The sequence below is a fragment of the Microchirus variegatus genome (genome assembly GCF_963457635.1).
Source record: "Microchirus variegatus genome assembly, chromosome: 20".
Lineage (NCBI taxonomy): Eukaryota > Metazoa > Chordata > Actinopteri > Pleuronectiformes > Soleidae > Microchirus > Microchirus variegatus.
In genome coordinates, this window is record NC_139821.1 from 19954117 (window position 1) to 19973939 (window position 19823).

At 40.8% G+C, this 19823-nt stretch overlaps 3 protein-coding genes across 3 annotated transcripts; all 3 read left to right on the forward strand.

Annotated features, from left to right (window-relative positions):
- Window positions 1-326: 326 nt before the first annotated feature.
- Window positions 327-4288, forward strand: LOC310941849 (extracellular calcium-sensing receptor-like; the record flags this gene model as incomplete). Its single annotated transcript, XM_083907097.1, has 9 exons — window positions 327-643; window positions 803-1097; window positions 1212-1298; window positions 1499-1768; window positions 2060-2266; window positions 2339-2614; window positions 2866-3093; window positions 3176-3299; window positions 3378-4288. The coding sequence occupies 9 exons, from the start codon at window positions 327-329 to the stop codon at window positions 4286-4288; spliced, it is 2715 nt and encodes a 904-aa protein (XP_083763223.1).
- Window positions 4289-7021: 2733 nt separating this feature from the next.
- Window positions 7022-10914, forward strand: LOC310941850 (extracellular calcium-sensing receptor-like; the record flags this gene model as incomplete). Its single annotated transcript, XM_083907098.1, has 9 exons — window positions 7022-7254; window positions 7525-7819; window positions 7964-8050; window positions 8300-8569; window positions 8721-8927; window positions 8996-9271; window positions 9486-9713; window positions 9800-9923; window positions 10004-10914. The coding sequence occupies 9 exons, from the start codon at window positions 7022-7024 to the stop codon at window positions 10912-10914; spliced, it is 2631 nt and encodes an 876-aa protein (XP_083763224.1).
- A 1681-nt stretch (window positions 10915-12595) lies between these two features.
- LOC310941851 (vomeronasal type-2 receptor 26-like) lies at window positions 12596-18853 on the forward strand (the record flags this gene model as incomplete). Its single annotated transcript, XM_083907099.1, has 7 exons — window positions 12596-12631; window positions 14043-14067; window positions 14228-14314; window positions 16341-16402; window positions 16601-16807; window positions 17740-17863; window positions 17943-18853. 7 exons carry the CDS (start codon window positions 12596-12598, stop codon window positions 18851-18853), a joined length of 1452 nt encoding a protein of 483 aa, XP_083763225.1.
- Window positions 18854-19823: the final 970 nt, after the last annotated feature.

The following is a 19823-nucleotide window of genomic DNA, read 5'->3' on the forward strand; positions in this document are numbered from 1 at the left end:
ACTTTCGTTGTTTTAGATGTATCTTATTGCCTTGTGCAAGCTTATGCCTTTTATATATTGTGTCTTTTATTTATAATTATTTATTTATTATCTTTGGTCGAGTGGGTTGTTTTAAAGTGCTTCAAAAATAAAGTAACATGCACATGTTACTGTAACATACATTTTACCACAGTTGTAACAATCTATGCCATTTACCAACTGTAGGGGGACCCTGAGAGAAAATCCAACTTTGTATAGTTTAATTGCAACGTTGTGAATTCCTGAAGGGACTATCATGTGAGATTTATTTTGGGCCCTGCCTTAAGAGCTTAACTTCCTCTTGTGCAATGATAGGTGGTGTTAAAGGAACAACATGCGGCTACTACAAATCAAGAAGACCACTCTCAGAAAAGGGGAAGAACCAGAGGAAAGTCATGAGGACATTTTTAGACACCAGCTCCCTCTTCCTACAGTTGTTCTCCTGCTTTTCCTCTGCTGTGTCCTCTCTTTATTCCTCCTCTTGTCACTTACAGGGACAGTTCAATTTAAATGGGATGCACAAAACTGGAGATGTGATTCTCGGTGCGATTTTCAAAGTTCACTTCACTTCTACCATTCCTGATCTGTCTTTTACCTCAGAACCACAACAGCCTGAGTGCTATGGGTGAGTCTGTGAGGGAAACGGTACACTGATGAGGATTAATTATATAAGTATATAAAAATATATATATATACACTTTTAATTTGAAGTTGTGTAACAGATGTACAGTTACTATGTAATCTTTTTGAATTTGTAAACACTTACAGTATGTTATGTTATTAGATTTGATATTGTAGGATTCAGACAGGCTCAGACCATGGCCTTTGCTATTGATGAGATCAACAGAAACTCCAACCTGCTGCCTAATGTGACTCTGGGATACAGTCTGTATGATAACTGCTTTCAACTAGGAATTGCATTTCGTGCAGCACTGTCCTTAGTCAGTGGTCAAGGAAAGCAAGTTACATTAGAGGAGAACTGTGTCGGAACTCCTCCAGTCCTAGGGATTGTGGGAGATACTTCCTCTACAAGTACTATAGCCATCTCCGCAGTTTTAGGTTTGTACAGAGTCCCTCTGGTAAGTTTTCATGTCTTTCAACTCAACTGTGATATCATTTAAAATGTATGAAATTGTCATGAGATGTTAACTTTGAAATGTATTTTACGGTACATGATCTGTTTGTTTTTGCAGGTGAGTTATTTTGCAACATGTTCCTGCCTGAGTGACCGTCAAAAGTTTCCATCTTTCTTTAGGACGATCCCGAGTGATGCTTTTCAGGTGAATAATATTCTGCAAAGTTAATACGTGTAAATACTCCTGATTAGTCATATTATGTGTCTCATTTACAGAGATGTGTGGAGTATACAACACTTAGAGACAGTGATTAAACATGAGCCTTTGATTAACTAATTTACAAGAATATCAGTGAAAGATGATTCCAGCCTGTGCACTAATCCCTCTGCTCTGTGTCCAAATAGGTGAATGCTATGATTCAGATTCTAAAACACTTTGGTTGGACTTGGGCAGGTCTGCTCATCAGTGATGATGATTATGGAGTCCACGCTGCCCGATCCTTTTACTCTGATCTGGGTCCAGCTGGTGGAGGTTGTCTGGCTTACACAGAGATTTTGCCCTGGGGTGACGATCCTGCTGAACTAAGGAGAATAGTGGATGTGATAAGGAAATCTACAGCTCGAGTGGTGATTGTGTTTGCACAGCAGATCCATATGATTCATCTAATGGAAGAGGTCAGCACCAACAAATCTTTGTTGCAGCTCGGGTGGTGATGGTGTTTGCATATCAGAGTTACATGATTAAACATGTGAAAGAGATATAAATGAATTTTGTTTTGTAGAGTCTAAAAGCTTTTTGCATCATGTTACACCTGTAATTTCTTGAAGCTTTACATAAGACTGCTTTCAATGACAAATTGTACTTTGCTTATGATTCTGTGTAAAACACAGGTTTGTGTTTGTTCGCTCTACACTTTTCTGCTATGAGAGTATGCATTTTTATACTTGTTAAAATGCAATGCACAGGTGGTGAGGCAGAATGTGACAGGCCTGCAGTGGATTGCCAGTGAGGCCTGGTCATCACTTGATGTGCTCCAGACTCCTCACCTAATGCCGTACCTGGGTGGAACACTGGGCATCGCCATCCGGCGAGGAGAAATACCAGGACTCAGGGACTTCCTGCTACAAATACATCCTGATCTACATCATAATAACACTGATGGAAACAGCATGGTGAGAGTTTCGCTTTGAGTTGTTCGTGAAAATAATATTTTGGGATAAATGAGAAAATGAATTATTTTCCAGATGAATGAGTTTTGGGAAAACACATTTCAGTGTAGATTTGCACCACCTCCAGCAGGTTGGGTGGAAGCTGGAGGAGAATTATGCACTGGACAGGAAGTTATAGAGAATGTGGAGAAAGAATTGATGGATGTTTCAAACCTCAGGCCAGAGTATAATGTGTATAAGGCTGTGTACGTTCTAGCGTATGCGCTTGATGAAATGCTGCAGTGTGAGCCAGGGAGAGGACCTTTCAGCAACAACACCTGTGCTCATTTACAAAGACTGGAGCCATGGCAGGTGAGATATCAGTTTACACTCCAGTCTAATCTTCATTTGTATTTTTTGTGGACTGTGATGTGTAAAGAAATAGTAGAAAACATCCCACTTTTGGCTTTTCATTATGGAATGAAAATTGTATTTCAACATCATTGCATTTTTAATGCTTAAACTTGATTTGATTTGTAAATAACGTGATCATAAATTATCCTAAACACAATCATAATCATTATTTTCAGTTTTCCTTTTATCCCTAATCTGGATTTTCATAGATGATATATTACTTGGAAAAAGTCAACTTCACCACAACATTTGGTGATCAAGTGTCATTTGATGAAAATGGTGATGCCTTACCTGTATATGACATCATGAACTGGGTGTGGCTCCCTGATGGAAGAACTAAAGTTCAGAGAGTGGGTGACGTTAAGAGGTCAGCCTTCAAAGGTGAAGAACTCACACTGGATGAAGAAAAAATCTTCTGGAACTTTGAATCAAAACAGGTAACTTCTTACTTTTTTCGACAACCATGGCTTTGCCAATTCATTATAGATTAGTCTAACAAACTGATTTTTCTCCACACAGCCTCCTCGGTCAGTGTGCAGTGAGAGCTGTCCTCCAGGTACCCGCATGGCCAGAAAGAAGGGGGAACCTGAGTGTTGTTTTGACTGTGTCCCTTGTTCAGAGGGAAAGATCAGCAATATGACTGGTGAGTGTGAAGTTTTAAACACCACAGTTCAGAGATGTTGTATAAACACGTATCTCATCACTTTTCCTCTTTTCTCAGACTCCATGGAGTGCACCAGTTGTCCAGAAGATTTCTGGACCAGCCCCCAGCGTGACCACTGTGTTCCTAAGAGAACAGAGTTCCTCTCCTACCATGAGCCTCTGGGTATCTGCTTGACAACCACCTCACTGTTGGGCACATTTATCTGTGTTGTTGTTCTGGGTATCTTCATCCATCATCGCAGCACACCTATAGTTCGTGCCAACAATTCAGAACTCAGTTTTCAGCTGTTGCTGTCGCTTAAACTGTGTTTCTTGTGTTCATTGCTCTTCATTGGACGACCCAGATTATGGACTTGCCAACTAAGACATGCAGCATTTGGCATCAGCTTTGTGCTTTGTGTCTCATGTATCCTGGTGAAAACCATGGTGGTTCTGGCTGTATTCAGGGCCTCCAAACCAGGAGGTGAGTCCAGTCTGAAATGGTTTGGTGCTGTGCAGCAGAGAGGGACAGTTCTGGTTCTGACTTCTGTTCAAGCAGCAATCTGCATTGCCTGGCTTGTCTCTGCTTCACCAATGCCTCATAAAAACACCCAGTATCACAGTGATAAAATAGTTTATGAGTGTGCAGTTGGGTCCACAGTTGGTTTTGCAGTTTTACTTGGTTATATTGGTTTACTGGCTGTCCTCAGTTGTTTGTTAGCTTTCCTAGCAAGGAATCTTCCAGACAGTTTCAATGAGGCCAAGCTCATCACTTTCAGCATGTTGATTTTCTGTGCAGTGTGGGTGGCCTTTGTCCCTGCTTACATCAGCTCCCCAGGCAAATATGCAGATGCTGTGGAGGTATTTGCCATCCTGGCCTCCAGTTTTGGCCTCTTGGTGGCACTGTTTGGACCCAAATGTTATATAATCCTGTTGAGACCAGAGAGAAACACAAAGAAAGCCATCATGGGTCGAGACGTTGGGTCATGAAAACAGCAGACAAAGACATAATTAGTCAATCATCTCTATAATCTGCAATTCAAAAAGCAGTTGAGCACATTCATATATATATATATATATGTGTGTAACTGATAAAGGGTAAATGTTAAATAAATGTATTTGAATGAGAAATATCTTACATGTAAATATGTTTTTCATCACATAAATTTCCCATAAACTTGATAGTCAAGTCAATTTTATTTATCTCGCCCAACATCATAAACACGATTTGCCTCAAAGGGCTTCACAGTCCGTACAACAGTGACACCCTCTGTTCTTAAACCCTCACATTGAATGATGTAAAAAACACAGAAGAGTTGTCACATGTCCAGGAACAAGTTCAGCAGATTACAAATAAACTTCTCCAAAAAGACACGAAGATAGGGGACAGGAGCATTAATAGAAAATGAATCACGTTAATCACAAATATCATCATCATGGTCTTCATCATGCAGGATATGACATGCTGCTTGTCTCAACATCATCTGGGATTTGTTCTAGCTCCTCATGTGACCCTGAGGAAATTACAAGCTGTAGATGAAGAGCGGGTGAGGATTATATTGATGTTAGCAGTAATGGGTGACATGGTTATCATTGTAATATTTGAGCTGTGGTGTTGACGCTCTTGAATCAGGGTTACCTGTAAAATCAGAACAAAGAGAGAGAGGTCACACTAGGCGGAGGGAGTGAAAACAAAGTTATTGTCATGATAAAGTGTGAGTTCTGAGAAGAGGAGAGAGGGAAGGAGAGACAGACAAATAAACTAAGAGATAGAGAGAACTGCATAATGGCTGTTCTCTCAACAGTCTGGGCCTATAGCAGCATAACTAAGTAATGGTTGAGAGTCACCTGACTCAACCTTAAAAGAGTTGTGAAACATGGATTATGCAGAACTGTCACATATAGTCCACACAAGGTTTGGGTACACCTTCGCAGGAATGGGTGGATGATGGCATTATGTCAGGTGGTAGTGAACCTCCGCTGACTTGCACACATGGAAAGTATAATTCTGGCCTAATAATAAGCAATAGGCTTCTGTATATAAAACCTGTGATTCATTTGTTAATTAATTTCTCAGGGTGTATTGATCTTATTCTTGCATGACTCTATTTTGAAACACATATGTTTAATGGAGTTCAAAGCGGTGACCCTCAGTCACTTTATATTTAGTGTGATTCCTTTTTTTGTTATAAGCATACCGCCTGTTGCTCATTGTTCTGAAACCAACCCTGAAGTCAAGGTTATAGTTAGCAGCATAGTTTGCGATCCCAAGGTTGGTTCTGAAAGTAAGATGTTGTGTTCATTCCTTGCCAGTAAGCATCCAATCAGAGCCTGTTGTGGCCCTAAACATAGATAATAATAGAACAAATGGCGGAGTATTCCAGAGAGAAAATGTGTCTTCAAAGGTCATCAGACAGATGATAAAAGGTTGATAAAAATTTGTGGACATCTCTTCAGAATTGAGGTAGTGTCATGCCATGCACATGCTTGCATTGATGTTTCATCTGTACTTTGTACTTATCAATGAGAAAATAAGTGATTATATGATAGGGATACAGGCTGCATATCTACTAGTCATAACATTAAAAGTCCCTGCCCAACATTACAAGTCAGTTGATTTTGGAACATACCAATCACATTTACAATTTTATTTCCTCCCCCCTGACCCTCGTGGAGGATAAAGTGGTAGAAAATGGATGGATGGATATCTTTTGTTCTCCTGATTCTCCAGTGACCCAACAGGAAAACTCCCTCTACTTTAGGTAGCCAGTCGATTAGATTTAAACTTAATGTAATAAATTACGTTTTTCACTTTGGATTATAAAGTTAGAGGTAACTAAAATCTGACTAGAATTGGAGCATACTTACGTTAAGTAGCACCACAATCGTTGTGTGTGCCTAAGTTGCTACAATTCATACTTTGTAGGTGAGATTCAGTTAAAAATGTCACGCTGAACAAGTTAATTGCTCCTTCAAAATGTATATTTTCTGTGAGGAATTATCTGTGGATTTTTACCAAGAAGAGGAGGCAGAGCCTCACAGTAGAAACCAAAGTCAATATGACCCACCATCTGAGAATGAGTGATCTAATGATCAATGATGACGCAGCGTCTGTTACAGTAATTTGTCTTGGAGAAAACTGTGATGACTGGTAATAGTTGTGGAAATTTTGCAAAGCAATGGAAAAAATGCAACGTTGCTCTACAGCTGCAGTAATTGGTAGAATTTCTATTATAACTGTGTAGGATTTCAAACGTCACATAATGGCACCCCAGTCAAAGCCTGAGTAGGTCTGCATCGCCTGAATTGGCACTATGGAACTTTTGGTTTTCAGGTCCACGCCACAAAAAGAACTCCACAATTCTACTTCACTGCATTGGTGTGCACATTAGTAGTGCTACAGAGTTCACCAGGATAGTTGACTTGTTAGCAAATACTCATAATATTACAACATGTTATGACATTTTGTGACAAACAATGCCATATTACCAACTTCAGGGGGAACCCCAAGAACAAATCCTACTTTGTGTTACTTTAATTGTTACAATTGCAACATTGTGAATTCCTGGAGGGACTATCAGGTGAGATTTATTTTGGGCCCTGCCTCTAGAGCTTCACTACCTCTTCTGCAGTGATAGGTGGTGTTAAAGGTTTAAACAACATGCGGGCTACTACAAATCAGGAAGACCACACTCAGCAAAGGGGAAGAACCTGAAGAAAGTCATGAGGACATTTTTAGATACCAGCTCCCTCTTCCTAAGGTTGTTTTCTTGCTTTTCCTCTGCTTTGTCCTCCACTCTTTATTCCTCCTCTTGTCACTTACAGGGGCAGTTTAATTTAAATGGGATGCACAAAACTGGAGATGTGATTCTAAGTGGAATTTTTAAAATTCACTTCACCTCTACCTTTCCTGATCTGTCTTTTACCTCAGAACCACAACAGCCTGAGTGCTATGGGTGAGTCTGTGAGGGAAACAGCACCAAGATGAAAATGAATAATATTAGTAAAGCCTACTTTTGAATATAAAAGATACATGTTAAATACTTAAAGTTGTGAATGTATGCCATATTTAATAAATGCCTTTTTTACTGATCATAATTTTCATTCACATATTTTGGTTATGGTTGAGGAATTTAACTGACTGCATGGTTACTATGAAGTTGTCGAACAGATGTGCAGTTATAGCTATATAATCTCTTTTAATCATTAAACACTTGTGTTGTTAGTTTTGATATTATAGGATTCAGACAGGCTCAGACCATGGCCTTTGCTATTGATGAGATCAACAGAAACTCCAACCTGCTGCCTAATGTGACTCTGGGATACAGTCTGTATGATAACTGTGAACAACTAGGAATTGGATTTCGTGCAGCACTGTCTTTAGTCAGTGGTCAAGAAAAACAATTTACATTAAAAGAGAGCTGTGTAGGAAGTCCTCCAGTCCTTGGGATTGTGGGAGATACTACCTCTACAAGTACCATTGCCATATCCACAGTGTTAGGTTTGTACAGAGTGCCTCTGGTAAGTTTTTATGTCTTTTAATTCAATTGTGGTTTATTTTCACATTTATAATTTTTTTTTTGAACAATTAACCTTGAACATTTGAATAAATCTGAATAAATCTGCAAAACAAAATGTTTGAGATACATCTGTTGGTTTTTGCAGGTGAGTTATTTTGCCACATGTTCCTGCCTGAGTGACAGACAAAAGTTTCCATCTTTCTTTAGGACGATTCCGAGTGATGCTTTTCAGGTGAAAGTCAATCTTCAAATTTAAAATGAATAATATACATGAACATTAGTGTATAGATTAGAATTAACAATATGCACTATTTTTGTATATCGCAAATCATGTTGTGTCATACATAGTTGTATGGTGTCGGATAGACAACACTTAAAGACAGTGATTAAACATGAGTCTTTGATTAACCTTTTTAGCAGGATTTCTAGTGAAATATGATTCAAGCCTGTGCACTAATCCATCTGCTCTGTGTCTATATAGGTGAATGCTATGATTCAGATTCTAAAACACTTTGGTTGGACTTGGGCAGGTCTGCTCATCAGTGATGATGATTATGGAGTCCATGCTGCCCGATCCTTTCACTCTGATCTGGGTCCAGCTGGTGGAGGTTGTCTGGCGTACACAGAGATTTTGCCCTGGGGTGACGATCCTGCTGAACTAAGGAGAATAGTGGATGTGATGAGGACATCTACAGCAAGGGTGGTGATAGTGTTTGCACATCAGATCCACATGATCCAACTAATGGTTGAGGTTAGTGCCAAAAAAATGTTGCAGCACAGGGGGTTTGCTTGTGATTCTGTGTAAAGCACAGCTTTGTGTATGACATCAATTGAGGAACTGAGTTTACACTTTCCTGATGTGAAAGTATTATTTTCTATACTTGTTATAATGCAATGCACAGGTGGTGAAGCAGAATGTGACACGCCTGCAGTGGATTGCAAGTGAAGCCTGGTCATCACTTGATGTGCTCCAGACTCCTCACCTCATGCCGTACCTGGGTGGAACACTGGGCATTGCTATCCGTCGAGGAGAAATACCAGGACTCAGGGACTTTCTGTTACAAATACATCCTGATCTACATCACAATAACACAGATGAAAACAGCATGGTGAGAGTTTTACTCTGACATGGTATTTGTAAGAATAACATAGTGGCTTAAAAAGAACTTCATTGCAGGTGAATCAGTTTTGGGAACACACATTTCAGTGTAGATTTGCACCACCTCCAGCAGGTTGGGTGGAAGCTGGAGGAGAATTATGCACTGGACAGGAAGTTATAGAGAATGTGGAGCATGAATTGGTGGACGTTTCAAACCTCAGACCAGAGTATAATGTGTATAAGGCTGTGTACGCTCTGGCATATGCTCTTGATGACATGCTGCAGTGTGAGACAGGGAGAGGACCTTTCAGCAACAACACCTGTGCTCATTTACAAAGACTGGAGCCATGGCAGGTGAGATATGTCATGTAAAGTGTGAACTGTCATGAAATAGAAGATTAAATCTAATTCTTTATGGAAACAAATGTATTATGCAGAGATCGGTACACTTCAAATGGTTTTTTTTAAATATTAGATGCTGCATTTACTGTGATTGTAAATTATCCTGAACACAATAGTAATCATTACTGTCAGTTTTCCTTTTATCCCTAATCTGGATTTTTATTAGATGATGCATTACCTGGAAAAAATCAGCTTCACCACAACATTTGGTGATCAAGTGTCATTTGATGAAAATGGTGATGCTTTACCTGTATATGACATCATGAACTGGGTGTGGCTCCCTGATGGAAGAACTAAAGTTCACAGAGTGGGTGACGTGAAGAAGTCAGCCTTCAACGGTGAAGAACTCACACTGGATGAAGACAAAATATTTTGGAACTTTGAATCCAAACAGGTTATTTCTTACTTTTTCAGACAACCATCCATTTAACTTAGTCCTTACAGATGAGTCTAACAGACACTGATTTTCTCTCCACACAGCCTCCTCGGTCAGTGTGCAGTGAGAGCTGTCCTCCAGGTACCCGCATGGCCAGAAAAAAGGGGGAACCTGAGTGTTGTTTTGACTGTGTCCCTTGTTCTGAGGGAAAGATCAGCAATATGACTGGTGAGTGTAAACATCTCTGAACACCTCAGTTCAGAGATGTTGTATAAACATGCATCTCAGCACTTTCCCTCTTTTCTCAGACTCCATGGAGTGCACCAGTTGTCCAGAAGATTTCTGGTCCAGCCCCCAGCGTGACCACTGTGTTCCTAAGAAAACAGAGTTCCTCTCCTACCATGAGCCTCTGGGTATCTTCTTAACAACTATCTCACTGTTGGGCACATTTATCTGTGTTGTTGTTCTGGGCATCTTCATCCATCATCGCAGCACACCTATAGTTCGTGCCAACAATTCAGAACTCAGTTTTCTTCTCTTGGTGTCCCTCAAACTGTGTTTCTTGTGTTCATTGCTCTTCATTGGACGACCCAGATTATGGACTTGCCAACTAAGACATGCAGCATTTGGCATCAGCTTTGTGCTTTGTGTCTCATGTATCCTGGTGAAAACCATGGTGGTTCTGGCTGTGTTCAAGGCCTCCAAACCAGGAGGTGAATCCACTCTAATGTGGTTTGGTGCTGTTCAGCAGAGAGGGACAGTTCTGGTTCTGACTTCTGTTCAAGCAGCAATCTGCACTGTCTGGCTTGTCTCTGCTTCACCAGCGCCTCATAAAAACACCCACTATCATAGTGACAAGATAGTTTATGAGTGTGTAGTTGGGTCCACAGTTGGTTTTGCAGTTTTACTTGGTTATATTGGTTTACTGGCCGTCCTCAGTTGTTTGTTAGCTTTTCTTGCAAGGAATCTTCCAGACAGTTTCAATGAGGCCAAACTCATCACTTTCAGCATGCTGATTTTCTGTGCAGTATGGGTGGCCTTTGTCCCTGCTTACATCAGCTCACCAGGCAAATATGCAGATGCAGTGGAGGTATTTGCTATCCTGGCCTCCAGTTTTGGCCTCTTGGTGGCACTGTTTGGACCCAAATGTTACATAATCCTGTTGAGACCAGAGAGAAACACAAAGAAAGCCATCATGGGTCGTGGCATTGGATCATAAAAACAGAAGACAGAGACACAATTAGTCAGTTCTTTCTATTATCTGCAATTCAGAAAGTATATGTAGAAGTACATTTGTATCCATATTTCAATATTTTGTAATTGACAAAGGGTCAATAGTAAATAAACATGTTTGAATTATCTAATTACTTTTAAAACAGCCCTCAACCTATCCAGGGATATGAACTGTTGACCCTGTGGTGACAAGCCTAATTCCCTTCCACTTAACCATGAGTTGCCTATATTATTATGTAAGTATTTATATTTATATTATTCTTCAAATGTGTTAAGGGCACCTTGTAATGATCATACACGTCTTGAATAAACCTGGTGTAATATACCTTTTACAAAGCAGATATTTGTCAACATGAAATAGTAGGACAGACACAGGATTTACCAGTAAAAATAATGTTCCACTCCAGGTTTAAGAGTGTCAGGAGTCAACTGTTCAAGTATAAGGGTAGGTCACACTAAATATTTGAGACTTTAACTTGTAGAAGCTGATATTCATTCTGAAATTTGTGTTAATTCTCAAACTGCATACATGTTTCCTGTATTTTCTGGATGTGTTCCAATAAAGTTATTGAGAAATAACATTACATTGTATAGTCCATAAAGTGCCTATGGTTACCATTTTCTTCTGTCAAAACAAGAGAGCGCCACCGACTCAACCCACAAGAGTTGTGAGACATGGAGCATGCACAGTTGGTATGGTCCACACAGGTTCTTGGTGGATAATGGTCAGTCTGTTGGTGATATAGACAACAACTCATTATTTGGTAGTCAATCTGTCACTCAAATGTCCTATTGTGAACTGTATTTTCCAGTTCCCCAAACCACTCTTTGGTCCCGACTCACCCTTGACTCCCGACTCACCCTTTATCTGAGAAAGACTGATCTAAACATTAATGATGACGTAAGCTCGCCTGCGTTCCTCTCCACCTGGGACTTCCACTACTTACTTTGTCTTTGTCTCCGCCACTTCATCTCCTGTTTCCTGTGTGACACGGAAGGTAGCCAGCATTCACTCTCAGCCTGGGGCTTCCTCTACTCACCTTGGGCTACGCTCCTCACCCAGTTCCTTCATAGACTCACTCACATACAGTTAGCACGTTCGCTCACGGTTTTCTTTATTTAAATAAATATTATTTAAGTTTTACGCTGGTGTCGTCTCCGTCTGTCTGTAACTGGGTCTAGCTTCTAGCTCGTTCATCTCTCCATAAAGAGAGACGTAACAATAGTATCTCAATATATTGACTTAGTATCTCAAAATAATGACTTAGTATCTCAAAATAATGACTTAGTATATCAATCTATTGACTTAGTTTTCTCAATATATTGACTTAGTATCTCAAAATATTGAGATAGTATCTCAATATATTGAGCTTCAGTCACCGTTTTGCCTGACCAGGTCCCCGCAGACATCTATGCTCTCCAGCATGCTGACTCCATTATCCAGGAGATTCTGGTTTTCTTGGGCTGGAAACAGCGGCCTATTCGGGAAGAGCGGTAATGTCTATCTCAGCCCGCATTGACACTTTGTCAATGGGACTGCTTGGTTGAAAGAAACGACGTTCTTTATAGTCAGATTTTCCGCCAGGAGCACCAAACCTGTTTACAGATAGCCGTTGAGGGAGCCAGAGAGAGGTTGAGGATTGCAGCCGAGTGCGGGAAAAGGAACTATGACCAGCATGTCCAAGATGCTCCACTGGAGGAAGGTCAGTTGGTGTGGTTGCGAGATTGTAGTGCAAGGTGGCGCCATAAAATCCAAGACATTTGAGGTCCTGTTGTCTTTAAAATTTTGAGAGCACCGAAAGAGTGAGGTACGTTTATACTGTTGCGCCTGCCAGTGACCACACCAAAACCAAGCAGGTCCATCGCACACTTTTAAAAGCTGTGCCAGGAGACGTCACTCCAGATCAGCTGTTGGACCTGTCATCTGTTGCTGCCTCCACTGGGCTAGATCCTATGCTGACACTTGGCCCTGGTGCGTTTCCAGCAGCCATGCACCCTAACCCAGTTGAGGAGGTGGTGCGACGATTGAAACGCTCAACTGCAGGCCAACACTCTAATGTTCACCATCTGCCTCAACCGGTGGGAGTCGGTGCATAGGCGTTAACAACCCCTCCCGGTCCTGTGTCTGCCTTTTCAGGCCTTGGAATTAACTAATTTAAGTGGTCCATCGTCGTGAGGCACTTTCCAGAAGCCCATGTGTACGAAAGCACCAGAAATATTGTGACAACATACGAATAAGACTGGCTTAGGAATGATAACAATAAGGTAACCATATAGCACCTACGATTAAGAAATGTAAGGAGTTACTATGCTCACAGTGTTATCAAGGAGATTATGTAACGATGAGGCTTTGACGTAGCTTTCCACTGATGTGAATAAACTATACAGAAATACTATAACAAGAATATACTGTAAACACGACTGCAACACAATACACTGTATATTTCTTACTAATGTTATATGTCCTTCCTTTACATCTGCCCGGAATACCCCTATTGAACTTGTGGCCTTCTATAATACCTTGGCATCACAATGAAAGCCTTTCTCTTCAACCCACATTTTAAAGAAATAGCAATTGCTTGACTCAACAGGCACTTATGATTGTCTACATCTCATCCTGTATAACGTCAATCTTGGAGAAAACTGCAATGAGTTATAGTTAAAGAAAGTTTGCAGTGATAGCGAACAAACACAAGGTTGTGCTACAGACAAAGTCATAAGTTAAATTTATGTTATTGTTGGGTTTGCCATATCGTGAATTCCTGGGGGGACTGTGGGGTGAGATTTATTTTGGATCCTGCCCCAAGCGCTTCACTTCCTCCTCTGCACTGATGGGTGGTGATAAAATATTAAACATGTGGCCTACTACAAATCAAGAAGACCACACTCAGAAAAGTAAGAGGACAATCATGAGGGCATTTTCAGACACCAGCCTCATCTTCCTAATGTATTTCTGCTTCTCCTCTGCTTTCTCCTTCTCACTTGGTTCCTCCTCTTGTCACTCAAAGGGACCGTTTTATTTAAATGGGATGCACAAAGCTGGAGATGTGATTGTAGGTGGACTGTTTACAGTCCACTTCATTTCAAATGATCCTGATCTGTCTTTTACCTCAGAACCACAACAGCCTTACTGCTATAGGTGAGTCTGTGAAAAAACAGCACAAAGCTTCACATAATATGATTAATGGTTGAGGTATTTAACTGACTGAACTATTTCTATGTAGTGTTGTAACACATGCAGTTACTATATCATCTATTTTAATTTGTAAACACTTATGTTGTTAGTTTTGATATTATAGGATTCAGACAGGCTCAGACCATGGCCTTTGCTCTTGATGAAATCAACAGAAACTCCAACCTGCTGCCTAATGTGACTCTGGGATACAGTCTGTATGATAACTGCTTTCAACTAGGAATTGGATTTGGTGCAGCACTGACCTTAGTCAGTGGTCATGAAGAGCAAGTTACATTAGAGGAGAACTGTGTGGGAACTCCTCCAGTTATAGGGATTGTGGGTGATTCTTCTTCCTCAAATACTGTTGCCATATCCACAGTCTTAGGGTTGTACAGAGTGCCTCTGGTAAGTTTTTTGTCTTTCAGCTGATTTGGAATTTTATTGCAAATTTATGAAACTGTTATGAATAATTAAGATTCCAAAATGTTACAAATTTGGTTTTTGTTTTATTGATACATTTTTCAGGTCAGTTATTTTGCCACATGTTCCTGCCTGGGTGACAGGCACAAGTTTCCATCCTTCTTTAGGACGATCCCAAGTGATGCTTTTCAGGTGAATATTAATCTGCAAAGTAAAAATGCATCTTTAGTGAAGATAAGATATTCCAGCCTGTGCACTAATTCCTCTGCTCTGTCTCCACACATAGGTGAATGCTATGATTCAGATTCTAAAACACTTTGGTTGGACTTGGGCAGGTCTGCTCATCAGTGATGATGATTATGGAGTCCATGCTGCCCGATCCTTTCACTCTGATCTGGGTCCAGCTGGTGGAGGTTGTCTGGCTTATACAGAGATTTTGCCCTGGGGTGATGACCCTGCTGAACTAAGGAGAATAGTGGATGTGATGAGGAAATCTACAGCTCGAGTGGTGATTGTGTTTGCAAATAAGGGTCTCATGATTAATCTCATGAAAGAGGTCAGTCCTGAAAAACATGAAGCAAATACCTTTTAGTCTTGAAAACAGATTTCATTAAAGTCTTGTAAAAGCTAAGAGCTAAGATTACTTCCTGTGACAGCTTTCAAACACAGATTTGTGTATGGCATCAACTCTGATGCCATACTTTACAGGTAGATTCAAGATTCAAAGAGTTTATTGTTGTATGTACAGTAAAAAAACATGTTTTGCTATCTGTAAAAAAATGCAGAGTATATGTGCATGTTGATGTGCAAAATAACCTTAATTTGCATAATAGTAGTAGGGACTTGAGGTGAGTGATACATGTCCATTTTATAACTCTATCAGCTGTTTAGGAGTCTGTTGGCAGTGGGTCCGCTCGGTGCCGGCAGTAGAATAGAAGCTGTCCAGCTTCTCTCTGTACTGCCTCTTTTCTCAGTCCGTATTCGCAGTTTTGTACTCTACTCTACTTGTCTTATTGCCTGATCTGAATGCAAGAGAGTGAGTACACAATATGTGTTGTAGCTGACTGTTAATCCAGGGCTTCTGTTTGAGGAACTTTCTGATTTGTGTGATGGGCATGATGCTGTCAAGTGCTAATGTACGCAGTCACAAACTCAGCATAATCCTGTATGCAGACAGAAGAGTCCTCCAGAGTTGCTGGAGCTTTCAACACATTCGTCCGTGTGAGCAAAACAGTTCTGCAGGATGCTCTCAGTCTCTGGGGTCCATTGACATGTTTGGTGACAGGGTTTTATTGTTTCAGTCTCTGTCTGTAAGCCGGTTACATGAACAGGCTGATGTGGTTTGACTGTTGGAAGTGGGGGTGGGATACAGCCCTGTATGCATTGTGTATGTTACTGTATACATGGTCCAGGGTGTTCTTGTCACAGGTGGGAATGTCCACGTGTAATATTTGGGAAGTACAGTCCATAAGTTGCACTGGTTGAAGTTGGAGTTTGCTCAGTGGTGCCGTGGAGTTAGCTCGCGACAGGATGAAACTGTGGTCAAAAAGGTTGCAGGAAATTCCCTTGGTAGATAGAAGGGAAGGCATTACAGCATTAATAATTCCACGTCTGGTGAACAGTAATTCTGAGCAGTCTGTACATCTCAACACCACAAGTTGTTGATAATTGCACACACACCTCCCCCTTTAGCCTTACTGGAGGCTGTGGTCTGGTCTCTTGCTAAACCATGCATTCCGGGACTTTGTCTGAAAGCCAGGTCTCAGTGAATATAAGATAGTCCGCCACCCTCTTGCTTCGCTGTTTCTGGAGTGTAGCTCAGTGCTTCGGGGCCTTCCTGGGAATGGTAGCTGCAGTGGTGGTGATGGCTGCCGGGAGGGTACAATGACTTAAAGCTCCGGTGGTATAAAACCAGTAAAGTGTGAGTTGCCGATATCCAGTAGTGCACAACACTTCCAATACGAAAAGAGTAGAAAACACATGAAAAATAAGAAAATCTGGCATTCAAGAGCAGAGCAAGCAAATACGTCCGGTATAAAAGTATGAATTAATACACTTGTGGTAATTCAATGTACAGGTGGTGAGACAGAATGTGAAAGGAATGCAGTGGATTGCCAGTGAAGCCTGGACATCAGTTGATGCGCTCCAGACTCCTCACCTCATGCCGTACCTGGGTGGAACACTGGGTATTGACATCCGTCGTGGAGAAATACCAGGACTCGGTGACTTCCTGTTACAAATTCGTCCTGACTTATATCACAACAACACAGATGGGAACAGCATGGTGAGAGTTTGCCTCAGACTGGGTATTTTGTATTATATGCTGGCTTTAATACACACAATTATTGTCTTACAGGTGAATCAGTTTTGGGAACACACATTTCAGTGTAGATTTGCACCACCTCCAGCAGGTTGGGTGGAAGCTGGAGGAAAATTATGCACTGGACAGGAAGTTAAAGAGGATATGGAAAATGAATTGATGGATGTTTCAGACCTCAGGTCAGAGTATAATGTCTATAAGGCTGTGTACGCTCTGGCGTATGCTCTTGATGACATGCTGCAGTGTGAGCCAGGGAGAGGACCTTTCAGCAACAACACCTGTGCTCATTTACAAAGACTGGAGCCATGGCAGGTGTGATATCAGTTTAAGCTCAACTCTTAATTTCATTTGATTATTTGTTCTTCTTGTTGACTGCGAAGTGTAAAGAAATAATATAATTCTACTTTTGGCATTTTTATATTTAATTTATGTTCATGTCTGCAATCAGTTATTCAAAACTTAAATGTGGTTTGTGAATATTAGACACTGCTGTGTTTATTGTGGTAGTAAGTTGTCCTTAACCCAATAGTAAATGTTTTTTTTTTGTTTTGCTTTTGTCCCTAATTTGGAGTTTCATAGATTATGTATTACATGGAAACAGTCAATTTCACCACATCATTTGGTGATCCAGTGTCATTTGATGAAAATGGTGATGCCTTACCAATTTATGACATCATGAACTGGGTGTGGCTCCCTGATGGAAGAACTAAAGTTCAGAGAGTGGGTGATGTTAAGAGGTCAGCCTTCAAAGGAGAAGAACTCACACTGGATGAAGACAAAATCTTCTGGAACTTTGAATCCAAACAGGTTATTTAATACTTGTTCAAACTACCATCTCTATACCTCAACCATTATAGCTAACTCTCATGAATATTGATTTTTTTTTCTCCACACAGGCTCCTCGGTCAGTGTGCAGTGAGAGTTGTCCTCCAGGTACCCGCATGGCCAGAAAGAAGGGGGAACCTGAGTGTTGTTTTGACTGTGTCCCTTGTTCTGAGGGAAAGATCAGCAATATGACTGGTCAGTGTAAAGTTTTAAAACACCACAGTTCAGAGATGTTGTATAAACATGTATCTCATAACTTTCCCTATGTTCTCAGACTCCATGGAGTGCACCAGTTGTCCAGAAGATTTCTGGTCCAGCCCCCAGCGTGACCACTGTGTTCTTAAGAAAACAGAGTTCCTCTCCTACCATGAGCCTCTGGGTATCTGCTTGACAACCATCTCACTGTTGGGTACATTTATCTGTGTTGTTGTTCTGAGCATCTTCATCCATTATCGCAGCACACCTATAGTTCGTGCCAACAATTCAGAACTCAGTTTCCAGCTGTTGCTGTCACTTAAACTCTGTTTCCTCTGCTCATTGCTCTTCATTGGAAGACCCAGATCATGGACTTGCCAACTAAGACATGCAGCATTTGGCATCAGCTTTGTGCTTTGTGTCTCATGTATCCTGGTGAAAACCATGGTAGTTCTGGCTGTGTTCAGGGCCTCCAAACCAGGAGGTGAGTCCAGTCTGAAGTGGTTTGGTGCTGTTCAGCAGAGAGGGACAGTTGTGGTTCTGACTTCTGTTCAAGCAGCAATCTGCACTGTCTGGCTTGTCTCTGCTTCACCAGTGCCTCATAAAAACACTCAGTATCAAAGTCACAAGATAGTTTATGAGTGTGTAGTTGGGTCCACAGTTGGTTTTGCAGTTTTACTTGGTTATATTGGTTTACTGGCTGTCCTCAGTTGTTTGTTAGCTTTTCTAGCAAGGAATCTTCCAGACAGTTTCAATGAGGCCAAACTCATCACTTTCAGCATGTTGATCTTCTGTGCAGTGTGGGTGGCCTTTGTCCCTGCTTACATCAGCTCACCAGGCAAATATGCAGATGCAGTGGAGGTATTTGCTATCTTGGCGTCCAGCTTTGGCCTCTTGGTGGCACTTTTTGGACCCAAATGCTACATAATCCTGTTGAGACCAGAGAGAAACACAAAGAAAGCCATCATGGGTCGTGGCATTGGATCATAAAAACAGAAGACAGAGACACAATTAGTCAGTTCTTTCTATTATCTGCAATTTAGAAAGTATATGTAGAATTACATTTGTATCCATATTTCAATATTTTGTAATTGATAAAGGGTTAATAGTAAATAAACATGTTTGAATGTGGATTATCTAATTACTTTTAAAACAGCCCTCAACCTATCCAGGGATATGAACTGTTGACCTTGTGGTGACAAACCTAATTCCCTTCCACTTGACCATGAGTTGCCTATATTATTATTTAAGTATATTTTGTTATATTATTCTTCAAATGTGTTAAGGTCTTCGTTATTTTTGATGATAAAAGTTAACGCGACACATGCACACACATAATGCAGGCTCCAGCATCAATAGCACTTTCCCTTAGCATTTAGTTAAGTTATGGTTCTGGGGTAGAAGGCATTTTCAGTCTGTTTGAGCAGGTTTTAATTGTTCAGAATCTTCTGCCCAAGTGCAGCAGTTCAACGAGAGAGTGTCCAGGATGAGATAAGTCTTTGAGTTGGACTGGGCTCATTTTAATCAGCAGGGACTGTAGATCTCCTCCAGGGAGGCGAGAGGGCAGCTAATGATCTTGTGGGCAGTGTCAACGACACTCTGGAGTGCTTTCTTTTTTTCTGCTGCTGTACATCTTGTGAACCACAAGCCAATACATGATGTTTAAATGCTCTCCAGTGAGCAAATGTGTGTTTTATTGAATGTTCTTCAGAAATATAGTCTGATTAAAGTATTTAGTTATTTGGGCAGTATGGAGCAGATTAGATTAAAAGACACACTGACCACTGACTGGACTGACCTGAACACCTGAATTTCACAACATAATATCAATCAACACCTATCAATTTTCTTTTCATGTACAAGATTATGACAATTTAGCGTTTCGCACATGCAGTATGTGCAAAAGTCTTAAGGGCACCTTGTAATGATCATATACGTCTTGAATAAACCTGGTGTAATA